This window comes from Venturia canescens, chromosome 11, assembly GCF_019457755.1.
Source record: "Venturia canescens isolate UGA chromosome 11, ASM1945775v1, whole genome shotgun sequence".
Taxonomy (NCBI): Eukaryota; Metazoa; Arthropoda; class Insecta; order Hymenoptera; family Ichneumonidae; genus Venturia; species Venturia canescens.
The window spans coordinates 12,196,470-12,218,293 of record NC_057431.1 but is presented as its reverse complement, the minus strand read 5'-3'; the positions used below and the strand labels follow the sequence as shown (position 1 = coordinate 12,218,293).

The 21,824-nt window shown below is 36.7% G+C and overlaps 1 protein-coding gene across 1 annotated transcript; it reads right to left on the bottom strand.

Annotated features, from left to right (window-relative positions):
- Window positions 1-8,424: 8,424 nt before the first annotated feature.
- Window positions 8,425-18,457, bottom strand: LOC122418191 (uncharacterized). The gene is made up of 2 exons (XM_043432263.1): window positions 18,270-18,457; window positions 8,425-10,565 (listed from the first exon to the last, which is right to left on the bottom strand). Exon 2 carries the CDS (start codon window positions 10,208-10,210, stop codon window positions 9,425-9,427), a length of 786 nt encoding a protein of 261 aa, XP_043288198.1. The 5' UTR covers window positions 10,211-10,565; window positions 18,270-18,457; the 3' UTR covers window positions 8,425-9,424.
- Window positions 18,458-21,824: the final 3,367 nt, after the last annotated feature.

Here is a 21,824-nt window from a genome sequence, read left to right as displayed (position 1 = left end):
AGCTCTCTCGAATCAGGGAGTAATCCAGATAGGGAAACCCAAAAGAGCGAAACTCAGTCTCAAACATGCGATACACAGAACCCCGAAAACAGCCAGGAAACACCAAGTGATCTAAACGGGAAAGAAAAAGCCCCTAACGAAAAAACGGTACCTGACACAAATTTAATATGCACAACGCTCTCGAACGAAAAGCCTAACGCCATAGAAAATAAAGAAAATACCATTTTAACACATATTAAATCCCCAAAAGACAGTACCCCGTAGTAATGGCAAATACAGTTCACAACGATCAGTGGAAAATTCCCAAGCCCCTCAAGAAGCAAAGAATGAAAAAACCACCATTGTTACCGACTCGTAGATCGTCAAGAGAAAGAAAACCAAAGCAATGCACATATTGCTCACAAGCGGGACAACACACGCACGAATATAAAAACTACACCAAACAAATCCAAGATTCAAACAAAACCGGGCTTAGCCCACCCCAAAGAATAATGCCTACAGTCGTATCAACGACGAGCATTCCAGCAAACCCTCCTAAAAACAGAAAACAAAAACGTACGGACAAAATTCATAAAATTCTTAAACGAAATGACACAGTCATCGAAGACGAAATTTGCATATCCCCGGAAAACGAAAACGACAAAGAAGCGTCGTCCGAAAACGAAAGGCCGCTAAGCCTCCACAACGAAAACAATTTTGAATTATTGCACGAGGACGAAGTACCGTCAAACCCCCAGAGGCACGAACCCCTTACACCGACCGCAAATATCGTCACACAACCTCCGAGTGAAACTCCCCCTCCAGCGGGAGGCACCCCAAATATCGTGAACGATAGCGGCACAGAAATCGACACCGTCAATATTATCGAAACAAATGACAATTTAGAAATGGTCAAAGACAACTATATATGTTTCATCTCAGCAGACGGTACGGTGTCAAGCGAGATTGGCAAGAGACTAATCGAACTAGGCTTCCTCACCTTATCCCCCTCCAACAAACTGGAAGTAGGTCAAGTACTAGTTTCAGGCTCCAAAAATAAAAAGACATTTGGCTTAGTCATTCAAGAAAACGATTCATCACCCATCACTCTAGAAAATTTCACAAAATCATTAAAAAATCTCAGAATCAAGATGGAAGAATTAAAGTTGAATTCAGCAGCAATTTCTCAAAAAAGAAATAATTTCGACCCTTCAATTTGGATCAAAATAAAAAATCTCATACGCGAAATTTTCGCACATTCAAAAATCCAGATAAAAATATGTAAAGACGAGATTACAACTCCACCTCAAGAGCACAGATTAGAAATAATAAGAGAGTGCCACGGTTCCCCGGTAGCAGGCCACAAAGGCGTCACCAAGACATATAATAGAATCCGTCAAAGATATTTTTGGGACAATCTAAAAAAACAAGTAGAAGACTACGTCAGGCAATGCGAAAGTTGTCAAAGGAGAAAATTGGTTCGAATAAAAACGAAACAACCTATGGTCATTACCGATACCCCGATCGACGTATTCGATAAGATCGCAATGGACATAGTCGGACCGATAACACCGGTATCAACCCTAGGTCATCGTTTTATCCTCACCATTCAAGATAATCTCTCGAAATTCTCCTTCGCAATTCCGCTCATGAGCGCGACAGCAAACGAAATCGCAGACGCACTGGTAACAGAATTCATATGTGTTTTCACTTGTCCAAAAATAATTTTGACAGATCAAGGAGCAGCGTTTATTGGCCGCGTCATGAAACAGTTAACAAAAATCTTCAAAATTAAACAAATCAAAACTACAGCCTTTCACCCACAGTCAAACGGGTCCCTTGAACGAAGCCATCAGGTACTCACAGATTACCTGAAGCACTATACCAACAAAAAAGACTGGCATAAATGGCTTAAGCCAGCAACACTTTCATACAACGCGACCATACACGAAGGCACAAAATTCTCGCCATACCGTCTAGTCTTTGGCAAAGAACCTCGTCTTCCATCTCAATTCACACAAATGGACGATTTCATCACGTTCGATGATCACGTGAAAAACCTCGCGACTCAATTACAGGAAGTACGAAAATTAGCGCGAAACAATTTAGAAGCCGCGAAACAAAAATCGAAAACCTATTACGATAGAAATATCCATCAAGTAAAATTTAATGTCGGCGAAAAAATTTATTTAGTAAAGAATCCAAAGATCGGAAAATTCGATGACAACTATAAAGGTCCTTATCTAATAACACGCACCTTCCCAGAACAGAATGATATCGAAATCGAACTCGAAAATAAAAAGAGGAAAATCATTCATTGCGATAGAGCAAAAATAGCACATTAAGAATCATTCGAAACTGCTCAGGACTCATAAAATCGGAACCTTTTCAGGATCATGGACACCGCGTTCAGGATGTTTTTGACCATCGCTCTTCTAACAACCTCATGGCAAGCGGGTCACGCCCTAATCGCATACGATTGCGGAGCACCGGCCATGAACATAACAACACTGTCTCTCTTGGACATCAAGGAATGCGATATTCCGATTCATAAACCGATAATCATTACATCAAAAATTCAGCTTCTACAGAGAGTTCAGTTCTCGCAAATTAAAGTTCGACAATGCAAAATAGAAATTCATAGAACAGTAAGGCATTGTGGTGCATTTTCACATAGCTCAGACGTAGAATACGGAATAGTAGAGTTCATAAAAGAAACTTCATCGGAAGAATGCCTTAGCATTCACAGATCGAACACGTATCAAGCGTACAATGTCGTGTTTGGCAACTTGGCAATGAACTCCACCAACCCTAGGTCAGTTACAATGGCAGGTAGCGTCGACAGACACGGGTCTTGCCAAGGAACGTCATACTCAGACCCTTACGGTACCTGGGAAAACGTAGTCGTCACAGGCCAGATATATATAGGTATTCACGAATACACAGCCGAAGTGAGCCTCGATCTGAACGAAATTATTTTACGATCGGGTAATCGCTGTAAACACACGTCGGGAAGATGCCTCGACTGGGAAGGCGGTTATACCCATTGGGACCCCTTACCAAACGAACATTGCGGATTTAAAAACTACGAAATAATTTACGAAGGTAAAGCCGAAAGAATAAAAGATACCAAAGGCTCCCCAAGTGGAGAAGAAATCTTTTCGATCACTTCTACCGACATAACATTCGCATTGGCAATAAAAGGGCAAACTTCCGTCTGTGGCTATAAACTCATCAGAACCGAACACCCCAAACTTTTCATACTCGAACAAGTAAACGGCGACGTTTTCACAACCAAACATATATCGGTAATGAACATGGACATTTTCGCTTACATGAACTCAAAATTCGTATACGTCGTAAAGCACTTCGGTAGCCAAATAACTAGCCTTTATAATAACGTCATCAGGCAGGAGTGCGAAATAGAAAAACGAGTCTTGCGTAACACGTTAGGCTTCGCATCTCTCGCACCAGCCGAATTTGCATATCACTACATGAATGAACCGGGTTATATAGCGCACGTCGCGGGAGAGGTAATCCGAATAGCGAAATGCGTACCGGTCAATGTAGCTACCAGAAAAACAGAAGAGTGTTATCAAGAACTCCCTATCAAAAGAGGAAATGAATCTCTGTTTATGATGCCCAGAACTCGAATTATCACAAAAACGGGACATCAAATCGAATGTAATTCTTTTCTTTCACCTATGTACCGCATTAATAATAATTGGTACCAATCCCTACCCCAATTGGCACCGGCCGCAGCGCCGGAAGAAATCACGGCTATGACGCAACCGTCATGGACCTTCATTACCCCCGCACACCTCGCAGAGAGCGGAATCTACTCACCCCGCGACCTCGACAACCTGCGAACCAGCATAATGTTTCCAGTCGAACGCAATGCCGTACTGAACACATTAGCTCGTGGTGCGACAGGTCGAGCCGCAGCTGACCAAGGCATTACAATAACCCACTGGATAAACGACAAATTCATCCAGGAGTCAGTTGAACGAGCTTGGGGAAAAGTCTATTCGTTTTTTAATACGGTGGGCACATTCAGTGCAACACTGCTTGGAATGTGGGTCACTCTGAAAATCATAAAATTTGTAATCGATACACTAGTGCACGGTTACGCACTCCATTCCATATACGGTTGGAGCGTATGGCTCATAGGCTCGATTTGGGACTCGGTTACTAACCTCCTCCTCCACCTAGCCAGGAAACCTGAAAACATAAAAAAAGAAAACAGCGAGCTAGAAGAGGATGGAAATGGAGAGGTACCCTTAGAGAGTATCAGCGCCGCAGCACCAAACGAACCAGCGAAAGCCCAAAAGCCGCAGGTATACCCTACCTGTCCCCCACCCCATGCGGAAAACACGGCAACGCCAATCTGGCAGCCGCGCACCCACCCCAGCATAAAGCAGGGTAACGAACAAGTATAACGCGTATAGTGTTATTTTATTATTTTTGTTACGTAAAATAAGCCTTGTATCTATTGGAAGGACAATTCAGAAGGTTGACTTATTTGTTCGCGAAATACATTTATACCAGGGGTGTCAAATTATATAATGTAGTGAAGAATCACGTAGACATATTCGTATATACCAAGACGGTTATTTTATTTGATCAATAATTTTATTCAATTTTATAAGGAACGGCGCATTTCAACATAAATCGTGAGTGAGAAAGACAAACATTGTCGAATATAGAGCGCGAACCCCGCGATAAGAGTCAATCCCACAATTGAGGGAATCTGAACAAAAATCTGTGACGGCATGGTGCACCCAAGAAAAGAATAACAGTAGATACGAAAAAATACAAAAATTACGCAATAATTAACAACCACCAATTTGAATACATAGCTTTCAGTTGGAATATGCCGTCTCGTACGAATCTCCTCAATCTTTTGACTTTGGTGTATATTCTCTCTCGGTGATCCGCGTAATCTCTGTCCTGGTCGACTCTCGCACACCTTCCTTTCAAAATTTCCTTTTCGGATCACCGTGAGGGGCGATTCGCTCCTTCTCTCTCTCCTCCCCCCCACTTCGAGACCCGATGGATCCTCTCGAGACTCCTTACTCATTACACGCGAGCAAACAGAAACGCGAATATACTAATTTAACATTTTTTTTTAATTATTATGAAAATAACCCAGTTAAAACATTAAAAAAATAATAATAATAATAATAATAATCAAATACTTTAGCTAAACTAAACATTTCAAATAAATTCTAACTTTTGATTCTCTATCCCCAAATTTCTTTTGTCCTCTATTACTATATTTTACAAGGAGAAATTACCTTTTTTAATTTTATTCCAAAGTAGGATGAATCAGTTAACAGAAACATACTCTCTCTTCTTTTTCTCTCTTTTTCTTCTCTTTCTCTCTCGCTCGTCCTCCCTCGTCAGCGGACAAACCCAACGATGAGCGAAAAACGAAGACTATATCGACGAAATCCAACGATGATGAGTAAACGAAAACCCAACAACGACAAACAGTCAAATAAAACCAACGATGACAGAAATCAATCGAAAACCAGCGACGAAAGACGCAACAAAGACAAACACCCGTCGACGACAAACGACGAGAACTTAAAAATGAAGAGGACAGAAAATTTTTTTTTATATATAAAGGAAAAAACAGAAAATAATTTTTTTTTTTTTTTTAATTTTATTCCTTCCTCCCCATTAAGAGAAGGAAGGCCCGAAAAAACTCCCACTACATCAACTCAGGGTAAAGGAAAAACAGAATAATTCCTCCCGAAATCTTTTCCCTCCTCATTCCCCTTTCCTTAATCATCATCATAAGCGGCGTAAATACCGCGAGGCGATAACCAGGCCGGATGGTCCCAGTCTTCGTCTGGATGTATTGTCCCCAGACGACCCTCCAGGAGCCACCGTATGCACCAGACATCGAAGCCGTCCGAGTTTTCGAACCGCCGGTTCAGCAACCGAACCTCTTTTTTCTCCAAACACCGGCGCTTCAAATCCTCGACGAAGAGGATACCGGACTCCTGAAACGAATAATAAAAAACAAACAAAACATCAATAATGAAACACAGAAATTAAAGTGAGACCAAACAAACAAGGAAAACAAAATAACCTCACAAACCTTGATCATTTGCAAAAATTTCCTTTTGCACGCCATTTTTCTATTTCCTCCTTCTGGGTACAGAATCGTGTGAAGGGAACTAGAAGACCCGTTACTCGGTGAAGAATTGTGTGAAAAATTACTCGAACCACGCTTTAAATAAGCACAATAGGTAACACCCACCCTTAGACACAAACTATCGCCATCGCTTATTGGTCAAGACACCAAAAACGTAGTCGTACCCCTAGTCCCCACCATCACTAAAGACAAACCCTTAGTCCCACATCCCACTCCTACGCTGAAATGAAGCGAAAAGCAACCCCACCTCGAATACCCCCATCGAACTCTGAAACTCTGAAAATTATACCAATGTTAAATTAGAATATATATATATATATATATACATTTCATATAAGAACAATAAAAATAATTAACAATAATCTTGAAGACACAAAATCTATGTAATAATAAACAATACCTCAAAATTATTGATTAAGATATTGTAACATATATTGTAACACAATACATACCTTAATTCGTTATTTTACAACACATCAAATGAAAATTAGCCAGAACAACTGGTCGAAACTCAACGAATATCTTAATCACTACATATAGGAAATAAATAATAACAAACAAATATTCTTCAAACGCCTATTAGTAAGAACGTAAAACGACAATAAAATAAATGTCACAACAACATTGTAATCTTAAGATTTAAGAATTTAGCTCAATAAATCTAACTCCAGTGTAAATCGACAAACGATGATTACCAATCCTTCATAAACTCTCACGATTAAATTTTGATTAATCTAATTGAGCGAGACGCTCAATCTAAAGGAGGGAGGTGTTACGTCCTAGCATTACGCTAAACGCCCCTCACTTTTTCTCTTCAACTCAAACGCTATCACGAGTATATTCCTAACCTTTATCATCATTTGTCGATACATAGTTCGTATCTAAGAATATATATAAACACAGAGCGTATCCAGACCATCCATAACAAATACATCCTGCGAGACACTCGGCGCTCGCACATATTTTTTTTCCTCAACTGTCCATTCTTTAAACACTCACAACGCGTGCCCTAGACTCTCCCCGACGTTCCGGCGCCATAAATAATCCTACAAGACGAGCACGGAAAACCAGAAATAAACAGTCCAAGACCGATTTCCTATCCTTGAATTTATTATCAATGCAGCATTTCCTAAATCCACACAAAATTCCAGAGACGCGTTCCGAAACTCGTGTTTCCCACGAGTCCCGAAAACAGATGCTCTTATCTCAAGTGCAACACGTGCACATCTCAGAACTCCGCTCAACACACTTTCCCTAATTCTAAGAAATCTCGAGCGACTTTTCCTCCAATCATATCTCCGGAAAAGTCTCCCCCATATTCAAATCCAATCACCAAATCAGACGATACTTTTTACCCAATCCAAACTAAAAAACCACAGAGAACAAACCCCCTCTACAGCATCCTACCCCCAAAAAACACATCCTCCTCTCGAACTCTAACTAGGCTAAGAATCTTAGTTGTTAGTCAGTTAGCAGCGAACCTCGAAACAATTAAGATCGGAGAACTCTCCCTCTCTAATCCAAAATCACTTGGGAGAACTCTGTCATAATCGCTAACTCAAAAGTACATAGAAAAACATTTCAATTTCAAAGTGTAAATAAGTGTAATAGTCAACCAATAAATTCATCAATATATTTTGTAGTGAACAAAATATCATCGCATACACTTATTTCGCGAAGCCTTCGACACCGCTCAACAATTGGAAAATCCTTCCAATTCGCGGGCACAACCTCAATAAAAAGGTCACGTATACCTGAAAATATAGTATATGTTCTCGGGCCTCGCACAAGTCCCAAAGAAGACTCACTGGCAGAGGTACTCAACGTACACTCTGCTTCTCTAAATCGGCGACTGTGCGCCCCCAACTAATCCTCCCTCCTGGGACGTAACAGAGCTATGACCGCGGCCCTTGATTTTATAAATCGATTATAAAAGTTGAAAAACATTCTATTCTGCAAACATTCCCTTTTGGTTGTTTTTATTCGCGAGAAAAAACCTACAGTTATCACGACACTATCAACATAGATGGTGAAATGGAAATTGTTCATAATAAAAGATGTCGCGATCGATAAAAAAAAAATAAAATATACGTGCACTTGCGATATCTTGCAAACTGGTATTATTATCTTTTCATCAACGAAAGAAAGTTTTAAAACGATCTCGTAACGAACTCGCTTCCATGTCAGTTTGAATTCCAATGACTAGAGTGACTCGAGTCGGAAAGCATAGGACTAGGGATAAAGAATATGAGGGAAAACTAATCTTTTTGCTTCTTAAGTTCATTATCGATTTGAACATATTTATAGTTTATTGTCGAAATTTTTTTACGATCGAATTTCAAAAAAATAAATACAAACAATTTGAAAAACATGATTGATCATATGTTGAATCACAATTCCGCATCAAAATAGCTCCAAATTATTTTTTCCATTCTTCATCACCAATAATACGTTACAACAGAAGAAAATGAGATTCGAGTCACTATTTATTGGTACGTTTAAACCGATTGATGTAGGGGGTGCTTGTTTAGTTTTGGTGTTGAGAAACTTTTATATTGCTCCAGGTCCATTCCGCGTTCAACGTCATCTGATATATTTTCATTGGGTCGCTGAGCGAGATGAATTAATAGATGCGTTACAGAACTCCATACAGCTCCAAGGAGATATATTGACCATCCGTAAATCGTATGCAAAGCATATACCCATGTACGATGGTATCCAGAACGAGCTTAATCGCTCGAAAGATGAGTAAAATTCCAATGAATCCGGCACTAGCGGTACCGAATTGGATGAACCGCCCCCACGTGTGCCTCCATGCTGATTCCGCAATATGTTTTATGGAAGTTTGGTCCAAGAGATTGACAAATCTTTCGTCTTGGTTTACGGTTGATTCACCGTTGATTCCTCGGATGATATTATTGAGCACTGCCGGTTTCTCGAGGGGAAATATTATGTGTTCTCGTAATTTTTCGATGTCTTCTTTTGTGTATATTCCACTGGATGCGAGTGATGCTGGATTTGTATATCGCCACGATTGTTTCGTCATTGGCTTCATAACTCCAGGTGTCAAAGCTTCTACTGGAATCGGTGTAAATTTATACCATGCATCTCCGAACAGATAATAGGGCGGCAGTAAGCTATTGCAAGTTGTTTGAGTTTCCTTATGCGACAAGATATGTATACGTGGGGTAAGGAAAAAAGTTTCGTTTCCACATGCGACTGGTAATTGATTATAACATTCTTTGAGGCGCTACAAAGTTACTTCTACTGGGATGCACTTTACAATATGTACAACTTCGCGGCCACAAGCGCCATATAGCCTGGTTTTTTCATAAGTCGAAATGCAAATTCGTCTAGAGCTTGACTCTCGATAGCTAAACTGTTTTGTAAAATCTGTCGTTCTCTATCACATTGTTGATTCAAAATATCATGGTACAATGACTTCATTTGTTGCCTGATATGTCTTTCTACGTATAAAAATTTCGATTTGACGTACGCAAATATGTCTAAATTTGCTACCGAAACTTTTCCATGAACAGCAAACGAGGTTTCCGGTATCGTTTCAAATACAAACAGCTTGGGATGTTCGGTGCTTACAACTTTATAACCGCAGATGTTATGCGTTTCTCTACTCGTCAGTGCGAAAGTTACATCCGTTGTTGTTACGGAGTACAGACTACGCGATACGTCCGAATCGACATCTCGTATTTTGTTTGCAATGCCATTGTAAAGAATTCCATAGCGATAAAATTTGCAATTGTCGCGCGGTCGCGAATCCCAAAATGTGTTCTCACCGTCACCATCCTGGCAATTTGTTCCGAGCAGTGCACATATGGTTCCGGGCCGTAAGTAGATTCGGTTCGATTCCAAACTGACTTGAGCCATATAGTTCCGCAATGAGATTTTTACAGTACCCTGTACAACCACGTTATTCCAAGATCCATAAGGGTCAGCATACGATGCCCTATAGCATGTACCGTCGTTTTTCACGGAGCCAGTAAAAGTTACGCTGGTCCTCGTTGTTTGATTGAGTTCTATCCCAGTTATAATCGTTTGTCCTACCATTGTTTTTTCCGACTTTGTGCATGTCCTTACATGCGTCACGGCTTACAGTTTCTATGTATTCCAATTGCGCGTTATCCACGGTTGCAATATGAGAAGACATTCCACAATAATATATCATGCGAAATATTTCTATTTTTAATTGCATCACTTCCGTTTCCGCGAATTCATTGAGTTGCAATAATTCAATATATTGTTCGCTGACTTCCACTTCTGACCTTGGTATGTTACATTTTGCGACGTCCAACAACGATAAGGTTGTTATGTTCATTGCGCTTGATCCGCAATCGTACCCCACGATAGAAGAAACGGGATGAGCGAAGGCTGCGATCATTACCACCGTGAGATAGGCCAACATCTACGAATGAAAAACAATGAATAAATGTAAAATAGTCATAAGAATTGGTATATCATCGGGAACGAAAAAAATAGTTTTGTAATTGAAGTTGACTAAAGTCCATCTTGCACCACTGAAAATCTGAAAATAATGCTCCTCTCCAAAAATTATTATAAGTACTGATTTTTTTCACTCTTGTTTTGATTTATTTTCACGCAATTTCGATACCTTCAAATAGTTAATAGGTGTTTAAAAATAATAAGTGAAAATCAAGTTAGAAAATTTTGCCGTTTTTTGTGCGGAACTCAATAAAACATTTTTCAATACAGAAAATAGCAAATGTTGCAATCCATTCAAATTGGAAAAGCATGTTGCAAGGAAGGTAGGAAATGTTTTGATTATTCGAGTCCATCATGTAGAAAAAAAAATAGGATCCCCTAAACCATTACCATCCATGTTATTACAATGTGGGCGACACAAATAATCAAGCGGATTTTTAAAATACAATGAAACGCGAGTTTGTTTGAGGTTCGTACGTATTTTGAGCGTCTGATTTTATTTATTCTAAAAGACGTACTTTTTCAGTACGATTTTTAGTACTAAAACAAACACATATAAGAGGGGAAAACAGTTACAATATCAATCTATATTTACCAGTTTCAATAAATTGCTACATCCATGAAGTCGAGATTGAGACTCCATATTTAAAAATTTACTATTATGCTCCAACTCAAAACACTGAAAACAAGCTGGATTGAGCTTTTAATAGAGTTACCACATGAGAAAGTTATTCATTAAGATGTGTGAGGCTCTTGAAATTCAACAGAAATTCGAAAAGATAGTTTTATTCAAATGAATATTCACTTATTATATAATTTTTCGAAGAAAATGGAAATAAACAAAACCGTTCGTTATAATTGTTCATACAAACAAGTTTAGAGTGCCATATTTTTCAGCGAGACGCTCCGGGGGGCCTGAGATTTCTATTTATCAAACTAATTTTTATTTATTAGGCGCTCAACCGTTTGTACTCATGTTCGCACCGAATTTTTGCTTATTTTTTAATATTCAAACCCAAAAATTAAGATTGATGTTTCGTAGCTGAACACAACTATTATAAAAATCGGTTTGACTATTTGAAATCAGTCGATTTTTAATTAGTTAAAATTATTTGGTTAATTATTACCGATTACAATTATATATTACTCATAACTAATTATTCGACAACGAATGGATTTTGCACACAGAAAGTGTTTATCTATGTATACCATCGTACAAAACAAACCCATTCTACTTCAAAAATAAAGACGATACGAATGTTTAAAAAAACGCTAATTTTTCATGTTTTTTTAAATATTTTATCGACTAATTATTATTGATCGGTTGGGTCATTTCAGCACTCATTCTCTTCGCAATCTTGTCGTTGACATTTCGTATTTGGTTTTATTCCCCACAATTTCATTGAATTTTATTATATAAGCAGAAAACCAAAAAAATGCGCTCTTTGCATTAATTTTTCAATTTTCATTTTTTATTGTATCTATCACTTTGAAGGGCCGAAAAAAGACATGCCGAATTTCGTCAGAAAAATCATTCCAAAATACCCCATTAATGGAGATTAAATTTTCGAAGTAGCCGTCTCAAAAGTCCGAAAAATGAGACGCATAAATATCATGGCAATTGAAAAAAAATGAATGTTCTTGTTTACTTTGATTTTTTTGCAAATTTAGTGAAAAATAATTGATTTTTTGGTGTTGCAAAAAGTATGGTTAGCACTCCGTCAAGGGTTGATACCCTCACAATTTCTGTTGGAAAAAGAAGATTTTGGAGGTCGTCCCGCACAACGGCTTTTCTACAGTTGTTTTTCGAATTCTCGTAAGGATCTCCACGTAGAAAAAAGATTCTTGTTGTGTTACGGGTTGATATGTTAAATTTTTCGTGAGGAAACTATTTCGGCAAAATTTTAATCGACAAAAAAAATTCAGCGCCTCCAATGATGTTTCGAGGGTTTTTATTTGTTTTTTTTTTCAAAAATTCTGATTAACAATTGAGATAGTAATAAGTAAATTCCTGATCATGGAAGTCGCACTGTTAGAATTTCATGAAAAACCAATTCTCGAATTTTCAATCGGGAAAAAAAAGTATTATAAATCACATCCAAACAATTATGATTTTGTTCACTTATTTCGGTTAAAGTCGGCATAAAATTCTCAACAACAAAAATATAAAATAGAGGGATGAAAAACATTTTCAATAGTAGTTCATGGCTCCAATGAGAGGAAAAATGAATCGTTTAAAAATTCAATAAAAGTTGTATAAGTTATGGCACTGTTATCGTGTTGATAGCGCGACTATGTGTAGTGAAGTATCTTCGAGCAATGATATAGCATACAAGCATATTTGAGCGATTAATATTTGTAATTTTATTGGGTGATTTTATTTTGTGTCTTGATTTTCGAATGAAATTAGAATAAAATTGAAACAATCATTAAGACGAACTTTGAAAATTTATTTAAGAGTCTTTATTTTCGGGAGAAATCATCTACGGTAGGGAGGTAGGGTGCTCAGGTATAGATTCACTTGCGAAAGGAAACCATCCATTTTTTTATAACCCGCTTTTTGACAAAATTAGAAGTAAATAAAATATCTCAGATTCGATGGGGTCACTATCGAGTATAAATATTTTATTAGAGGAACGAACTTTTATAAATGTTGCTTTCTCACTTAGCAATAATGGTACTGAGTTGATGAACAAATAAGGCTATATTTACGTGTTAATTAATGGCCAAAATTTTGAAAAAATATTTAAACTTCACTGACGATACCTTTAACAAAATTTTCAGGTGATTACAACTTTGGGAAAATCATGTTTCCATGAAAAGCTAACATATCAACCTGTGACACAAATGAATCACCTTATATTAAAATGTTTACGATGAATAGCAAAAAAATTCAAGTCGGCATCCCCTGTCAAGATTTTTCAGCAGACCCAAAGTTGGATTACACGAATAATCAATATTATCATTTGCAACTTTGAGAAAAAAAATAATGATTTTTCCCACCCTTTGAAAATAGTTTGAATAAGACAAAATAGAAAATTATTGAATATTGACATGCCAAGTTTCTAATTTAAAATCTCAATTGGAATGGTTATAAAAAAGAGGTATGCAAAGTTTTGCAGACATTGAACCACCGGAAAAAATAAATAAAGGCCGTTGATGCTTCAACGCTTTTTACCATTCATCTTATTTTTATTTTATTATTATGGATCGTTGGAATAGTCCAGAAAACAGTCGCAAAAAAAGACAAACGAGTCCCTGGAAAGTACGATTGAAGGCGATTGAGAAATAAAAAAATTTTCTCATCTCCACAATGTTTAGAAAAAAGTTGCAAGAAAATTTTATCACCGGAAAGTACGATTTGAGGCGGTCGAAGCAAATTGAAAAATTTTTACCGGTCACTCTGTGGGTTGCGCCAACTTTTTCTTCAACGAATCATTAGAATACCTCAGAAAAGAGTTAGAAAAATTACAAAAAAATTGAGTTACTGGAAAATAGAATTGTGTTGGCAGAGCGAATCAAGACGAGTCGTGTATATAAGGTATTCCAGCCCAAGTGTGTAAACCCATGACCCTGACCCTCTCGAATTTCTTTGATTTTTTTTATATCATCACATTGAGTCACTCTCATCATATTTTAGAGTATCCCGAACATCCTTCATTTCTGAAGAAGTTTTTTTTTCGAAATAAAAAACCTGAAAAAATTGTAAAAGCACCGTGATAGCATATAAAAAATTTTAAGCCATCGCCCACAGTGGGCAGATAATATTTTCGGTGCTTTACATCTTATGATTGTTCTCGAAATTCCAAAAAATTCTCAAATAGCTCACCTTGAGCCAATACTGAATTATTTTGGTACTCAAATTAATTTTGTTGATAAATTACGAATACTGCAATACCAAATTATAAACCTTAAAATGAAAATAATGACTCCGTGATGTCTGAATCATGCTCCATAACATGATATAGCATGCCGGGTTCTTGCTTTGTTTTTTTTTTCAAAATACGTATAAATAATTCTACTTGTAATAAAATTAACTATAATACTATAGTTATTCATAAGTCAGATTAATTGATGAGAAATAGGTTTTATCGTAGTTTGCGTGCGCGTGGAGAAATGGATGTTACTTCAAATATATTTTAAACCTGACATACAGCATGAATAATATAATACGATTATTTATTCATTTTAAAATGCAATAAATACTTATTTATGCTCTTTCAGCACGAATCCTTCTTCTAGTCGGGTATCACGAGCCACCCAACCCCCTGGGTGGCTCTCGGATATGGTGGTGCTGGCTTCGACGTCATCCGACGAAGTCGAAGAAAGACTGAGGAGGCCTCCGCAGCTGACCCTCCAGACTCAGCTGGAGGGTCTCAAAAAAAAAAATGAGATAACACACAGACGACTGGGACGAGACATTAAATGACATGGACTGGACAAATGATGGGAATGACAATTGGAACGGGACAGAAAACAACAACGGGACAGACGACGCAAATGACAATCAGAACGAGACAGAACATAACAATAACGAGACAAACACAGCTGACAATTTGGACGAGACAGAACAAAACAACGATGGAACTCAAGACCGAAACGGTTACAATAACGAGACAGAACGAGACTGTGACGTTGACGACGAAAGTGGACATCGACAAGCACCGGAATCATTAAACAAAAAGATGAAAAAGTTGTCTAAGGAAGTCCGGTAAGAGTAATTAATTTATGTTCATTTTCATTATGTTGTTACAGTACAGAAATATAAATTAAATTTCCCCATTTTTCAGGGAAACGAAGAAACTGATCGAGGCTAAATTTCGGCAATTGGACGAAAGCTTTCTCACATTGAGAAATTTTTGCGAAGAAAGCTTTACTCAAGTGATGACAAATTTAGCGTCGATCCGGGACTTTGTCGAGGAGCAGGAGGCTTCGGAGTATTCTGAAAAAGCTGCCTGTCTCCCATTAAAAAAGACACTAATTTTCTCAATTTCTTTAAATTCAAATATAAAAAAAAAATAAAAATAACCTGAGTTGGTAGCGTGATGTCATATACACGGAACATTTTTGATTGCAGGTCACCTACCTTAGTAACCTAGGGGGTTCGGATGCCAATGTATGCGCGATCTTCATGCTGAAAGAGGCCGTGCATGAGAGATTGGCTCCGAAGGTAAACTATCGTGGTAGGCACCAGGACACATTTGCTTTAGAGCAAACGAAACTCGTCAAGGTTCTCTACAGTAAGTTGCTAAAATCCGTACATCTTCACGGCAGCCAAATCAGCTTTTTTAAAAATTGCAGTGCAGACTTAATTATTACATCTAATTATACAATGTTCTTCCTTCTTGTATTTTTTTCTTTACAGAGGCAATGGGAAAGACGCTTCGCCGTCCAGCGATTCCGCTGACGGAATTTTCGGCGGCGATTACTTCTGCTCTCCGAGCAGCAAAATAGCGCCGCCGGAATACGAAGAATCGCCGCCAAAATCGCGTCTTACCAGCCATGAACCTTGACGACCCTGGCTGAAATGGCGACTCGCGATGCATTGGAGTGCATCAATTATATATATATATATATATATATATTAGGGTAGTCGTTATTTGGGTCACATGTGAATTTCTCAAGTCCCCTCGTAAAAACACAATCAAGGTGTATAAAAAATGAGGTGTGAGAATTTTTAAGACGCCCGGAAAATTTTAAACTGCGCCCCTAGAGATTTGAATTTTAAAGGCAAAAATACATGTATTTTGTCATGCTCTCACTTAATCGTTTCTCCTACGTTTAATATTGGTGAGAAAAATCTAAAACTCAGCACATATATTATGTATATTATTCACAATGAGTTCTACGACCAAAGTGAGCTTAGTCAAAAAGGAGAAGCAGAAGAAGAAGAAGAAGCGTTCTACGACCGATTCCGGTAAGTACACAAAATTTGTTTTATACCTATGTGTTTATAATTTTACGATTTATAACTTACGATCCCTTCCGTAATTTTCAGCCCCACTACACTGTTCCCGAGTTCCTTTCCCTTACTATTATACTTCGGATAACCGGAATAGTTCTCTTTTGTTTTAGATATATCCTCGGATTTACAAATGAATCCCCTATGGTAAGAATAAACCTACCTTCTATTTTATTGACTTTTTAGACAGAAAGTTTTCGGCACGGTAAAGACACGGTGCCTTCACGGTACAGTACGTGTGCCGTTAGAAAACGTCATGTCGGTCCGAACATATATGACTGATCTACGACGGCATAACGGCACAGCGTACCTACACCGTGCTTATATACCGTGCTTTTACGTGGTTTCATTATTTTTTTTAGATTTATTTTATTTTTATTTTATTTTTAGATTTTTTATTTTTAGATTTATTTTTTTTAGATTTTTCCAACAACTATTATTATAATTACCAGCGGTACCCAGATAACCTTATTTTTGACTTTTTAAGTTATTCACGTCGACCATTGCTGGTTGTGTCTGTTGCTATTTTAATAAAATTTTCGACTATATCTATAAAATTCCGTACTTAAAAGTTCAATTTTTGTAAAAGCTCTGGAAATTCCCTAGAACTAAATTTGAATTTCAAATTTAAACAAAAAAATAATTTCAAATAAATGAAATAAATCGTACGAAAAATTAACTATAAAATGCCATTTGGTAATATATTTCCACGTAAGCGTTTGACGGACCGCTTTAAACATTGTTTACATCCGATATCTCTAGGTCACCTGTAACAAACTCATTGTAAAGAAAATCAAGACACCAGCTTCAAGTAAGCGGTCCGTCAAACGTTTACGTGGAAATATATTACCAAATGGTATTTTATAGTTAATTTTTCGTACGATTCGAAATTCGGTGATTTTTCATAATTCGATGTATAAAAATATAATACATGTAATTTTATCGTCCATAAGAGTTGAATCTTTAATTACAATAATTTATTTCATTTATTGAAATTATCTTTTTGCTTAAATTTGAAATTCAAATTTAGTTCTAGGGAATTTTCAGGGCTTTCACAAAAATTGAACTTTTAGGTACGGAATTTTATGGATATAGTCGAAAATTTTATTAAAATAGCAACAGACACAACCAGCAACGGTTGACGGGAATAACTTAAAAAGTCAAAAATAAGTAATTGTAATAATAGCTGGTAATTATAATAATAGTTGCTGGAAAAATCTAAAAAAAATAAATTTCATACCTTATAATATACGCAATATATGTGCTGAGTTTTAGATTTTTCTCACCAATATTAAACGTAGGAGAAACGATTGAGTGAGAGCATGACAAAATACATGTATTTTTGCCTTCAAAATTCAAACCTCTAGGGGCACAGTTTAAAATTTTCCGGGCGTCTTGAAAATTTGCATACCTCATTTTTTATACACCTTGATTGTGTTTTTACGAGGGGACTTGCGAAATTCACATGTGACCCAAATAACGACCACCCTAATATATATGTATGCTCTGTTGAACGACAATTTGGAGGAAAGCAAAGATCGGTCAGGAAACGGTATTAGGTGTGCAACTGACTTTCAATGACACCGATCTTTTGCTCTCCAACCCGATCCGGTGGCTGCATATATATATATATAGACACGAACGACCTTCGATTTGTTGTATGTGTTGTTCTTAAATTATTATAGTATATTGTTATGGACCCACCTCGATATAGAGAGTTTGACATGAACGTTGTACATATATATTTATGTTTGTTTTATGTATATATATATTGTGACGTAACGCCCTCCTGAACGACCCGAATCGACTTGAACCCCAACCTAACCTCGAAAGCGGCGCGGCGCGATGTTTTGACCGAGCGCGTACAACGAGCGGTGAGATGCGTCACTGCTGGCCGGCGGCGGCCGTACTGGTGGGCAATACAAAGGCCCGATACAAGCGGCGGAGCGCGACACTAGCGGCGCCGCGTATTAAAAACTCGAACTATTATATTTTTTTGTTTTATTAATAAAAACTAAACGCGATTTCGTAAAATATTGTAACTAGGATGAAATAAAGCGGAAAATTATAATGAATCGAAGAAAAATGATCACAAGTCAAATCAATGTAACAAAAATAAATTAATAATGAAGAATGTAAAAAGCGACTACGCCGCATGCGCGGAGAGAGCGTTAATGGGCTCTAGGACGCGTACGTGACTTTTAGCGATTGAAATTATCATCAGTGATCAGAAATAGACAGGTTATACACATATTTATGACTCACATTGTGTTTCATTAATTTAAAATTTCACTTATGTCGCTCGAACCAAAGAAAGGAGAAATGTTTGCTTAAAAAACTATATTTATTTCGAACTATATTTGTTTCCAATCCACTTTTTTGGGATCTTCCGCATTAATAATTTGATTCTAACGTTTGTGTCGTCAAAGTGACCAAGATATAGTATTTGGACATTTTCGTGACTCTAATTGTGTCTAATTGATACAAATGAATAATAAAACTGATAGTAATCAGGATAAGTTCTGGTAGTATCTGCATCATGCTTAGTCCTTACGATTTTCGTTAATTTTCGATTTGAAGAAAAATATAATTTATGAAAAATTATTAGATTTGTGAGAAATTATATATCAAAACACCCTATCCATTTTCAATTCGATTTTTCATGACCTTTTGCGTTAATAATTGTATTGAAACGTTCATGTGTCATTAAAGTATCCAGATTATACTATATGGCCATTTTGGTAACTCGAACTGTGTTTAATGCATTAAAATGAATAGTACAACCGTCAATAATCATAATACGTTTTAGTAGTATCCATATCATAGTTAGTCTTCATGCTTTTCGTGAATTTTCATGTTGATACGTCAAATACTATATACTTGACCTTATCAAAACACCCTATTCATTTCCAAGCCGATTTTTGGAGATCTTTCACGTTAATAAGTATATTGAAATGTTTATGTGTTAAAGTCATCAGAATAACCAGGTTATACTATTTGGACATTTTCATGACTCAAATTGTGTCTAATTGATACAAATGAATAATAAAACCGATAGTAATCAGGATAAGTTCTGGTAGTACCTGTATCATACTCAGTCTTTACGATTTTTGTGAATTTTCGATTTGAAGAAAAATATAATTTATGAAAAATTATTAGATTTGTGAGAAATAATATATCAAAACACCCTATCGATTCCCAAGTCGATTTTGCGGGACCTTTTACGTTAATAATTGCATTGAAGCGTTCATGTGTCATAAAAGTAGCCATATTATACTATTCGATCATTTTCGTTACTCAAATTGTGTCTAATTGATCCACCAATATTTCACTCATGTCACTTAAACTGAAAAAAGGAAAACACGAGCAACGTGTGTATTAAAAACTATATTTATTTATATTTGTTCAACTAATTATAACGGTGTTGATAACATGACATTTCTTTACTTGAATAATTTTTACTAGTCGCTGCATGAACTACAATATCTGTAATTTTGGTAATTACAATTCATGACAATATCATTAATTGTCCCATTTTCGATACTTTTTTCTTCTTATTATTATTGTCGACTTTAATATTCATTTCTATCGCTTAGAAATAAAGACACAATTTGAGTTACGAAAATAACCAAATAGTATAATCTGGATAGTTTGATAACACATAAACGTTTCAATATAATTATTAATGCGAAAAATCTTGAAAATTTGGTTTGGAAATGTGTAATCGTTTGATAAGGTCAATTATGAATTATTTCACTTATTAAAACTAAAATTCAAGAAAATCATATAAGAACCAAGTATGACTTGATAACTACTACAACGACATACTTTTCTTTTGTCAAAGATTATATAATACATTTTAATCAAGCTTTATGTATGGGCGTCATTTCAGTCAGATGTTACCTGAAATCTTATATTAGTTGCCAAAGTGTTCAAAAAGTATAACCTGGTTGTTTTGATAACCTTTGCGAAATGTATATTGAAATATATCAATGCCATCGAAGTATCTTCTTTAATACCTATAGAATATTTTGACAACCGCTATCGAAATGTTCACTGAACATAAAGTGTGTACTTCCGTAACTCGCTGAAAAAGTACATTTGTATACCTGAAATTCATATCGATGACAGTCATGGAACTGCCCGCTCGTGATATAGGTATTATTGGTGACAGTCACCGAAGTAACCAAAAGTCACGGAAAGGTACTATTAGTGTAAACAAATGTCATCAAACCATCCGATAACGATACATATGTTTATATGTATGTATATTTATTTTTGCGCATTCTCTCTTGCTCTCTCTCTCTCTCTCTCTCTAACCGTCTCCAATGATTGTAACTCTCTCTCTCTCTCTCTCTCTCTCTCTCTCTCTCTCTCTCTAGGCTGTGACACTTAATTAATTTTTTTATAAGGCTGTGAACATGTTAATTAAGTTAGCTTAGACGATGCAAAAATATTGTATACAAATATGAGAGCCCATTACTTTAAGCGAATCAAACGAAATTGTAAGAATTAAGGAAGAGAAGATTTGCATATCGTTTCCTCTTATAATCTTATTCTCAATCAAAAGGTGCGGTACTGATGCGACAAGTACATCGACGGCCGCGTGGATAAAATGGCTGTTTCAGACTTTGCTCGAAAAACCGGCCATCTCACGTTTTGCTTGGAAAACCGGCTATCTGGGATTTTGCTTTAAAACCCGGCTATCTCGGATTTTGCTTGGTAAACCGGCTATCTCGGGTTTTGCTTGAAGAAGCGGCTATTTCGAGCTAAACTTGAAAAACTGGCTATGTCAGCCGTGCATTTTTTCAGCCATAAATTCAGTTGGTACCACTGTCAGTCTATATATACATATAATATTTCAATACAAAATTCTCCGTGTTATCAGTATCGCTGACAAAAAAATGCTTCAATCCGCCGAATAAATAATACAGACTTTCAAGGATTCGAGGGAAAGCACACTCCTATGAAAAATTTAACAACAATAATTTATATGTTTTGAACAATAAAACTGTCAAAATTAATACGACTTAAAAGTTATTTGAAAAATTGCTTAAATAATTAATCATTTACCAATTAATAGGACAGTTTTTTCTGATACGGGTTAAAACTTCTCAAATTTTTATAATTGCTGCAGATATATTATAAGGTACATTTTTCGGCCGGATGTCTTTGAACCTTTTTGAACCGAATGGTTAATAACACTGAAATTTCACTTCTAACACGCGCACGGAGTGCAAGCGCTCCCGTTTTTCATTG

Bases quoted from the DNA above. Each gene is read 5' to 3' on its own strand.
- LOC122418191 (XM_043432263.1), bottom strand. From the start codon at position 10,210: ATGGTAGGACAAACGATTATAACTGGGATAGAACTCAATCAAACAACG.